The sequence below is a fragment of the Melanaphis sacchari genome, unplaced genomic scaffold, assembly GCF_002803265.2.
Source record: "Melanaphis sacchari strain LSU unplaced genomic scaffold, SCAv2.0 Contig1865_pilon_pilon, whole genome shotgun sequence".
In the NCBI taxonomy this organism is placed as follows: Eukaryota; Metazoa; Arthropoda; class Insecta; order Hemiptera; family Aphididae; genus Melanaphis; species Melanaphis sacchari.
Genome location: NW_020270890.1, coordinates 1 through 10,546, shown reverse-complemented (window position 1 = coordinate 10,546; position 10,546 = coordinate 1). Strand labels below are relative to the sequence as shown.

General features: G+C 30.6%; 2 protein-coding genes across 2 annotated transcripts; one reads left to right on the top strand and one right to left on the bottom strand.

The window, feature by feature from the left end:
- Positions 1-1,142: 1,142 nt before the first annotated feature.
- On the bottom strand, positions 1,143-4,381 carry LOC112592687 (zinc finger MYM-type protein 1-like; the record flags this gene model as incomplete). The annotated part of the gene is given in 6 exon segments (XM_025336841.1): positions 1,143-1,321; positions 1,403-1,988; positions 2,053-2,798; positions 2,801-3,348; positions 3,421-3,644; positions 4,326-4,381. Coding segments are annotated over 6 exon segments (2,339 nt in total), but the record flags the coding sequence as incomplete, so codon positions are not given.
- A 557-nt stretch (positions 4,382-4,938) lies between these two features.
- On the top strand, positions 4,939-8,317 carry LOC112592688 (zinc finger MYM-type protein 1-like). The gene is given in 13 exon segments (XM_025336842.1): positions 4,939-5,076; positions 5,368-5,451; positions 5,512-5,757; positions 5,891-6,009; positions 6,098-6,219; positions 6,291-6,665; positions 6,733-6,816; positions 6,874-7,226; positions 7,315-7,473; positions 7,545-7,615; positions 7,617-7,735; positions 7,798-8,102; positions 8,170-8,317. Coding segments are annotated over 13 exon segments (2,286 nt in total). The 5' UTR covers positions 4,939-4,941; the 3' UTR covers positions 8,284-8,317.
- Positions 8,318-10,546: the final 2,229 nt, after the last annotated feature.

Sequence of the window (10,546 nt, the reverse complement as noted above, 5' to 3'; positions counted from 1 at the left end):
CATGCATTTGTGCTGACAAGTATCAATATCATAATAAGTAATTAGTTAAATAGCATTTAAATTTGTTTGTATCAATACATTAATTTACTATATTATGTCGTTAATTGAAGAACAATTAGAGGTTGAATCTGGTTGAAAATACTTATCTGAAGTATAAATCATTTAAAATGAGTAAAAATCTAGATCTCCAAATGCTCAGTTTATAGACAGATTTATATTAGATAATTACCAACTGTAATCCGGCTAATTATTTATAGATAAAGTAAATGTTTGTACAATGAGAATGAATACAGACATTTGATTACATTAAGGAAATTACAGTAACAATTAATTTGTCAAAAGAGTACTCAAATTTTCAAGATCCAATATCTGTTGAAGAACGACTAATGATAAATTATAAGGCATAACGAAACCAAATTATAAACACTTCATAGTCTTATTATTATGTTAATAAAAAGTGATGTAATTACAATAGGCAAGAGATATTATTATTTAAATTTAAAATTATTTATAACAAACACACAGGGAATAGTTAATATATCATACACATATTAGGCCTTAAAGACATTTTTAGCCAGAATCAGCAATATGTAACTGAAGAAGTACAACAAAAAGGTACTGATGGGTTACTTATAAAAATAAGTTAAAGTTTAAAATCCACAAATCGTATGCGTTTTCCCGCGTATTTGAATGCGTCAATTTTGCCATTGTTGCGGGCAGTGGCGGATTAACCTTCTCGGCGCCCGTAGGCACGCTCAGTGTTTACCACCCCCTTTTTTTAATACTATCTAAAAATCGTAATTTGAATGGGCTAACATCGAAGAGTGATATAGTCGTCCCGGGAGTGAGAAATGGTTCAAATGTACTATGGTTGAATAATTATTAATTTATTCTTTAATTCAAATATTGTATTACATATAATCTTACTAGTTACAATATATTAATTACATAAAGAGTACGAATGATTTAATGCAGTTCTTTTCGAGATTTTAATTGGGAAAAATCTTTTATCAAGTGGTCGAAGTCTAATTCGTTCGTAATGTGGTTCTCAATACACAGTATGGACAAAGCGTTGAGTTTTTCTTTAGTAAGTTGGCTCGTAAATACATTTTTATTCTTTTGAATACTAAAAATTTAATGACCTTTCAGCGGTGCAGTTGGATACTGCCATGGAAAGAAATATTCTAAGAGCTATGAAAACATTCGGAAATGTTTGCTCCAGTTTTTGATCAATAAACTGTTCGAAGTTGGAAATTTCATACTCTTTGTAGTGCAGTACCTCAGTTACAAAATTTTCATCCAAATCATCTTTATACAGCATCTGTAAATGTTCCGCTTTTTTCAAAATTAGGTCCGCTTCAAAATTATTCAAATGTTGTAAAAAATCGAATCTTTCAGCCACTTCAGTATAATCCATTTGCCTTTTCTTCAGTTCAACTGAAATGCAATCTAGTATTGGGTAATATACATTTATACGTAAGTTATCTTTTCCGTTTTGAGGTTTCGTTTCATTTTTTCGTGTTTCATCTGGTAAAATTGATTTAGTTTTGGACCGCTTCATATCAAATTTATATTCTTCTGGGATTGATTGTTTGGCTTTATTTATGAATTGTTCAAACATCTCTTCATTTCGTAATTGGATGACAAAATCTGTCAAGGATGTATAAAGGTGGACAACGGTTTCCAAATGTATTTTTATCGATTGTAACGATTTATTTGTCGCATTAAAACGTTCTAATAACGTGTTCCAAAAAATTGTCATAAAAACAAATTCGAAATTGTTTATTTGGTCTTTGTAACCTTTTGATTCACTCCGAGTCGCAGCTTTCTCCATCATATCGTCTTGAATTTTACTCAAAGATTGTACAACTTCCGCCCAACTTGTAGCATAACTTTTACAAGCGTCGTGTTTACTAGACCATCTAGTGCCGTTTGCCCGTTTCAGCACTGTTTGGCCATTTTTTAAGTTACTTTTAAATATATCCCATCTGGAAAAATCATAAAAATGAAAAATTATAATTACATAAATGAAAGTCGAGGCAAAAAAAATACCTGTTAGTAGAAGCGGCAAAAAATGTGAATATGGTCTGAATGGTATTAAAAAATGCTGAGGCTTCAGGAACACACTCAGCAGCGCATGAACCAACCAAGTTCAGAGAATGAGCTGAACACGGGACATATATAGCCAGAGAATTGTGTTTGACTATTCGCGCTTGTAATCCAGTATATGCACCGGACATTTTACTCGCATTATCGTACGACTGTCCTCTGCAGTTTTTTATGTCAATTCCAAGATTTTCCAAAAATGAGAGAACTGCGTCCTCCATGTTTTCAGATTTATGGCCTACTTTTGGTAGAAAGCGCAAAAATCGTTCCACTGGAATACCGTCTTTCACATATCTCAAAACAAACGATAATTGATCGACGTGACTAATATCAGGAGTAGAATCAACGACGATAGAGAAATACTTGCATTGTTTAATTTCATTTACAATTTTGTTCGTTACATGTTTGGCCATCAAGTTGATAAATTCATCACATATTGTTGACGATAAATATGACGTATTACCCTTACCAGGATTTCCGCCAGTAGCAATATGATTTGCTAAAAACGGATCAAACTCTGCCAGTAATTCCAGACACATCATGCAGTTGCCGTTATGGGTAGATCCAAATCGTTCATCATGTCCCCTGAAAGCAAGCCTTCGACTGCTGAGTTTCTTAATCACTGTCAAGACTCGTTTTAAAACGTTTTTCCAATACTGGATTTCAGCATCAATTTGCGAACAAAGCGTATTATATCTACCCTCGCATTAGCTCTACTTCGATTTAACATGGCTTTTTGGCAAATTTGATGGTCTTTCGAATTTTCATGTGAGCTCAGTATTTGATTAATATTTTTCCAATCGTTACATCCGTTTTCTTTTGCCAGCGAAGATTTGCCTCTAAACAATCGACATGGCATGCAAAATAATGACTTCTTACTGGGAGAGTATATTAAATACTTTCGGTCGTATTCTTCTCCATTTTTCAATTTTCTTTTGAAATTATCTTTACTCAGAGATCGAAATTTTCCAGGTTCGTAAAATATTCTGGTTTTAGTAAAATCGTTATCTAAATTTTGATTAATTTCTCTGGCCAGTAAAATTTCAATCATTGTATCCTTAATTATCCACTCCGCTGGATCATTACTTACAAAACCAGAATGAGTAACATTTTGTACTTTAGGTAACTCTTGTCGTATGATGGAATCAGCAGGATTTTTTCCAAAATGTGTGGTTGATGTAGGCAGACTTGGAGATGGATTATTCACAGAATCATCATTTGTATTCATGGTAATGTTTGTATCTAAAAAATAAATTAAATTATTGAAAAAAAAAACTGGAAAATAATTAGGTGTACAAATTAAAAAATATGAACCTTCATTTTGAACTTCAACGTTTCCAATTCCAGAAATGTCGTTCACTGGAATTTTGCCTGACTGCTTTTGAAAATAATTTTTTATTTTCCTAGTTTTTTTCAAAACTTCTTCTTTCTCTTGCCTCTCCTTTACTTCTTTTCGGTATTGGGCGCCACTTAATTTTTTTCGAGTAGGAATATTACTCTTTTTAAAAAGAAATCCACAACCAGGCGTGGATCCACAACTAAATTAATATTCAATACAATAATATTAAAACTTGTGCTATAATATCGAAAAAATATTAACATAAAATTGTCTTATCTTTTAGACCAGTGATTTAATGAACAAGAGATTAAAAAATATTATAATATATACTTACGAATAATTCAATAAACCTTGACGAAATAATGGTGAGTGGCGACCGATGTGTCCAGATGTTCACAGCAAAATAAATTGAAAAATAATATGATGGGTACTTATGATAATAATAATCAATTTTATTAATAGTCGTAATAACTAATAATAAACCCAAATAATGTCATTACGATTACGACCGTCGCGGCGTCGCCGTGTCAAGTATAAATGTATATTGTTATTGTATAATACTGGTTGAAAATAATCTTATCTTTTCGTCAATAGATCGAATATTCAAACATTTCCGCCGATAAATTGATTTATATTTACTCGCGGATCAGGGGCGTGCTCACGGGGGGGGGGGTAGGGGGTTCAAACCCCCCCCCCCCCTTGGCACTTGACAAATATATAATATGTATTAACAATTTACATATAGAAAATTATAATTATTATATTTTTCAATTTTAGAGTTTTTTTTTTTTATAAATTGATTATGTATAATTTTCTCCTTGTCAGACATAATAGTTCAGGTATCATTGTGCATTATTTTGTTACCAATTTAACATATTACCGCAACCAATGTTCCTGTTTTCTATGTAACCCGTCGTGATTGTACAACATATACATTTTATATAATTATAAAAACATATTATTAGTGATGGGAATAATCGAATGATTAGTAATCGAAAAAAAAAAAAATCGAATAATCGAATGATTAGTAGTCGAAAAAAAATCGAATAATCAAATGAGTAATAACCTAACGATTTCATTCGAATGAATTATTATTAACATTTACAATTTACATTGCTAGAACCGATTATAATGTTTGTCGCTTATATAAATAATCGAATGATAATCTATAAGAGAAAAATACTGAAATATCGAATATGCAACATTCAAAACTATTTATAGCTTTCGAGTATTGACTAATGTTAGTTATAATTATACTTTTTGATATCTTACATGATAGTAATACACGGTAATTCCTAATTTAGTACGCATCGACTGGAATCTAAATGTAAAACAAATTAAAATAAACAAACAAATATATTCTTAGTATGGTCTGTTATTATTTAATATATTTTATTGTTCAATCGTGAATTTGATAGGCGTCGAGTTACACGTTTGTATTATATGTGTTCGTATTTTGAGTTTAGTGTTTTGAAATTTTTTAATTTAAAATTAAAATGTCAAATAAAAAGATAACGAACTTTTTTAAAACTACATCCACGAGTGTCAGTGTTACTGCGAGTACTGCATCCGATTCACTTAAACGGAAACACGAATTGGAAACGGAAGATAGTCAAATTATCGGTAACCAGGTAAGGTAATAATTTTAAGATTTTTGACTTAAAACTGGTAGGTATACGCCATATTAAAGTCCTAATTTTTTGGCCTTTGCACGCTATTAAATTACATTATTCTTTAGCATGGAGTATAATATGTGCATGAAGATGAAGTGTATGGCTGTCTAACATGTTTACATGTAGTTAATTATAATAATTTAATATTTATCAATATTCATTATTATGAATTACGATCAACATAACTATAAACATTGATTATAAATACTAGTATGCTTAATATTTGGCATTATTTTTATTTTATTTAAGTTGGAAAATGTTGTACATCTTACTCAAAAAAATGATATTGGCTTGTTTCTTAATCGCTGCTTATCTGATCATGAAAAAAACATAGTAAGTATTCTGCTAAATGCTATTTCCTAGCATACACTGCATCAACAATTATATTTTTAGGTATTAACAAATTTATGGTCACCTCAAGCAAATTACTTGTTTCCATTGCTTAATAATAATGCCAAGAGAAATATCAAATTTCAGCAACGTTGGCTAGATAAATTTAATTGGTTATCTTATTCCGAAAAACTGGAAGGTGCTTTTTGCAAATACTGCGTAGTTTTTGCCAAATCTGGTGGTAAAGGATCTCAAGCTTTAGGAAGTCTTGTGACACATGCTTTTCAAAATTGGAAAAAAGCTTTAGAAGTAAATAAACTTATTAATATTAATAATAATTATTAATAAAAACAAGAAAATTTAATAATTCTCAACTTCTTGACATATCATATTATGATTTATTTCTAATATATTTATTAAAATTATATACAATAATAAATAGGTATTTGAAAAACACTCAAAACATGAATATCATACCTTGTCTTTATTAAAAAGTGAACAGTTCTTAAAATCATTTTCAAGTGGCCAACCAAGCATAATTGATATTTTGGATACAGAAAGGTAAACAAATTTTGGGGTTTATACTTCTTTTTAATACCTTGAGAAAAGTTTTTAATGGCTGAATTTGGTTTTATAATTTTACATTTAGAATGAAACAAAAAAAAGAAAATAGATTAAATCTTCTTCCAATTATCGAATGTGTCATGCTTTGTGGAAGGCAAGAACTTGCTTTACGTGGACATAAAGATGCTGGTCCAATTTGTTTTAAAAGTGATATTAAATTTTAAAATATTAATTACAATTAACAATGTTACTAATGTTGTATTTTCATTGTTTTATAGCTGAATCTGAACCTTATATTAATGAAGGTAATTTCCGTGCCATTTTGAAGTATAAGGCTAAAGATCTGAATCATTTAAAACATTTTTTGGAATCTGATGGCCGATACAAGTACACAAGTGCAAAAATCCAAAATGAAATTATTTCATCTGCTGGAGATATTTTATTAGAGAAAATTGTCAAAGAGGTCAATTCTGCCAAATGCTTTTCAGTTTTAGCAGATGAAACGACTGACATTTCAGTCAAAGAACAATTAGCGTTGTGTGTTAGATATGTTGTTGGTTCTGATGAAAATGTATTTGTTTGTGAACGCTTTTTAAAATATATAGAAATTCATAGTCTGACAGGAAAAGACATTGCATCAACTATTGTGAATGGTAATTGACGAATATTGTATTTATTATAAATAAATTAGATTTTTATTAATTATTTGTTGTTATACAGGGCTTAATTCATGTGGAATAGACTGCAGTAACATGTATGGACAAGGTTATGACGGTGCTTCTAATATGTCGGGGCGTTTTAAAGGTACTCAAAAAATTGTGAGGGAAACATGTCCTAAGGCCTTGTATGTTCATTGCGCAGCACACTCGTTGAATTTAGCTGTATCTACAAGTTGTGATATTCAAGCAATACGAAATTCTTTGGGTTTGGTTGAAAAAATGTACTGCTTTTTAAATACACCCAAACGCAAAAATGTCTTGTTAAGTGTTATTAACGAAAGTGACATGGATACAAGATCAAAATCTATTAAACATCTTTGTGCAACAAGATGGGTGGAAAGATATACAGCAATAAATGATTTTGTAGAATTATTTCCTTATGTAATTCAAACATTAGAAAAAATATGCGAGTGGAATGACACAACTTCGACTGATGCCAACATTTTAATGAAAGCAATGGACTCAGAATTTTTAATTTCACTTCAAGTTATTAAAGTAAATATTATATTTTATTGTCATGCATTTGTATAAAATATAAACAATAATTTTTAGCCATAATGAACATTTTTTGTTGTTTCATTAGGTTTTATTTTCATATGGTTTACCATTATGTAAACTTTTGCAAAAAGTCAATCTTGACTTAAAAGAAGCAGTAGATCTTGCTGAAGTTACTGTGGCTACTATTCAACGTTTACGTGGAAATATAACTGAAGAGTTTAAACAACTGTTTAAAGAAGCTGAGGTAATAATAATCAAATATAATATTATATGATATATTTTTTAATTTAATTAATGAAAATAATATTACTATAGAAAATGGCTAATATATTAGATATTACCATATCGATCAAACGTTTGAGTAAAAAATGCACAAAACGAGCCAACCCACCCTAGTATTAATGACCCTGAAGAATATTATAGAGTTACAATAGCTATACCATATATTGATTCATTTATACAGCAGTTAAATGAGCGCTTTTTATGTCACAAAAATGTACTTAAAGGTTAGTACCTAACTAAATTTATTTTTTATTGAATTATACTAATTTTGGAAAATTGTTTCTAGGATTTCAATGTTTGTTTTCTGGTACATACTCAGACGATTTTGATGAACTTCTTCAGTTTTATCTTGACACTGATAAACAAATTGTTAAAGCAGAATTAAATCTGTGGCATGCAGTACTTAACAACAATGGACAACACCCTAAAAGTGGGTTGGAAGCATTAAGGCTATGCAAGAAGGAAATGTTTCCGAATCTTCATTTCTTAATTCAAATACTATGTAGTTTACCAGTGTCCACAGCTACCCCAGAACGAACGTTTTCATGTCTAAAAAGATTGAAAACTTATTTAAGAAACACAATGACAGAAGTGATTTTCTCAATCTCAAACTTAATATTTAAAATGATACAAGATTAAAATTACAATTTGTTTTCAGACACGACTTAATGGACTGACAATGTTGGCTGTTCACACTGATATACCACTTTCAGCTGAAGAAGTCCTTGACGAACTTGCAAAAAAACCCCGTAAACTAGACTTTGTTTTATAATTTTTAAATATAGTTTTTACATTTGATTACATAATGATTTGTTATAAATATTCATTGATTAAAATATTATATTAAAAAAAAGGTGAACCCCCCCCCATTCAAAATTCCTGAGCACGCCACTGTCGCGGATTCGCCAACTATATTATCATCAATCAGTTTATTAATAAATCGATATTTAATATTTTCAGTCGCCTTATTAGTGAGAAAATTTGACGATTTTCGCCTTATTCTTATTAAGCGGCCTCGTATTTCTCATTCGCATTGTGTTATAATGGAAGTTATAACAAGAAACAAGTAGCCATTAATTTCTTCAGATACCAAAAATGATGAATACCCCATATGAATATCATTAATTTTTTCTTTTTTTTTTTTGTATCATAAAATAACATGAAAAAATTTGCCGCCCCCTACAAATTGCCGCCCTAGGCTCGAGCCTTACGAGCCTAATGGGTAATCCGCCACTGGTTGCGGGTACTAGAATTCGGTGCGGTGCGGTCAAATATCGCACCATCTCCTCGCATTGCGTGCACGCACCAGCTAGGACATAGCGTAATACTACTCAGCGAAATAAATAACAGAAATACTAAATAATATTATTATGTATGAGCATGAAACAATATTATACGTGTGTGCGATGCGTGTTTCAGTGTTTGTCGCGGACATAAAATATTATAACTGTGTACTGTGGTGTTTGTTAATTCTATCGAAAATATTATACATAGGAATTTTCAATATACCTCTATTAATGCATTCTAATAATTTTATTTTTACACACATTACGATTAGTCTTATTTTTATATCTATACGCTCCAAACCTGTAATTCCTAGGAAGAAGTAATGCGCAAGCATTCCACTCCGGCCCACTGGATCATTGATTTAAACAATATAATATGAACTGGTTACAGTTTACGATTCTTTTTATATTAGAATAATATGTTAATATGTTATAGTTATATACAAATATTGCATTTTTAGCAAGGGAAATACAATATAAAATATCTAATTGAAATAATATTATAATATTTTTCATTTCATAAATTAAGTGCAAATCATCGACCTTTTTAGATATTACAGGGGCAGCACAAGCTGCCCCTGCTGCCCCCGTAGTCATGCCTATGCTTCTGATGGAAGTGATCAAACATCTCCTTACTCTAAATGATTCACCTTTTCAAATATTATAGTTCGAACTCGAGATTATTATTTCGGTAATATTAATTATATTGTAAATTATAATCATTAGGTAAAATAAAAATACCTACTATTTTTACTAAATCCAGTCGTACGTAGTACCATTGATTATAAATACTATAGATTGCTCACTGGCCGGTTTTTCGTGGCGCGATATTAATCGGGTGCCGCTAGGAGCTGCGGGCGCCTAGGTTAGTAAGATCGGGATACCGTTGCAACTCGCTAGGAGTCACGTCCGTTCGGTTGCCGGACAAAGCGCTCAGGAGAGCGCACTATTTCATTCTGGAATCGACACTGGCATTTATATTCATTTTACACTATTCTAGGGTTGCTACGCTATCACATAGTATTCATTATACGTTTACTACTTGTGTAGAATTTATCCGGCTGTGTCAGTTATGGATACGTAGGGGTACAAAAATATAATCAAAATTGACTGCATCCAGTTTATAATCTTAACTGAAATATTTTTAAATACTCTAGGTGATCATACAAACTTAATATTAAAATATCCACTTTCACATTATTTTGCCTTAAACAAATATTGTTGTTTAATTATATAATAAAATATTTAGTATGATTAAGTACACTAACATAAAAGTACTGCTAGATTAAAACCTGACTTAATAACTATTGAAACATTTTATAACACTGATAATCACTACACAAATTTGAAAACGTAATTTGGAACGTTTTAATGTATATTACGGTTTTCTCATTGTTTAAAAATTAATGCTGAAGAATAAGTCAATGATACAGACTATTACGAGCATCTTGAGTTTGTAAACGGTCATAGCGATACGATTTTTGAAGTGATTTGCTTTTAGTTGGTCCAAACATTCTCAGTTTTTGATGTGAGTGTTGTTTTAAAAATATCAAAAATATTTATTGATGTATTTAATATAGTTTTTGTTGGTACTTAAAGACCTGTATTTCGTTCAACATGTTCGTTCGTCTTGTACATAATTGGGTGCCTGTGCGTTGTTCAAATCATGACGGCTTAATAAACGTGATTGGCAATCTGTGCACATAAATTTAACTAAACAGCAATATGTAACTGAACGAAGCATACCGA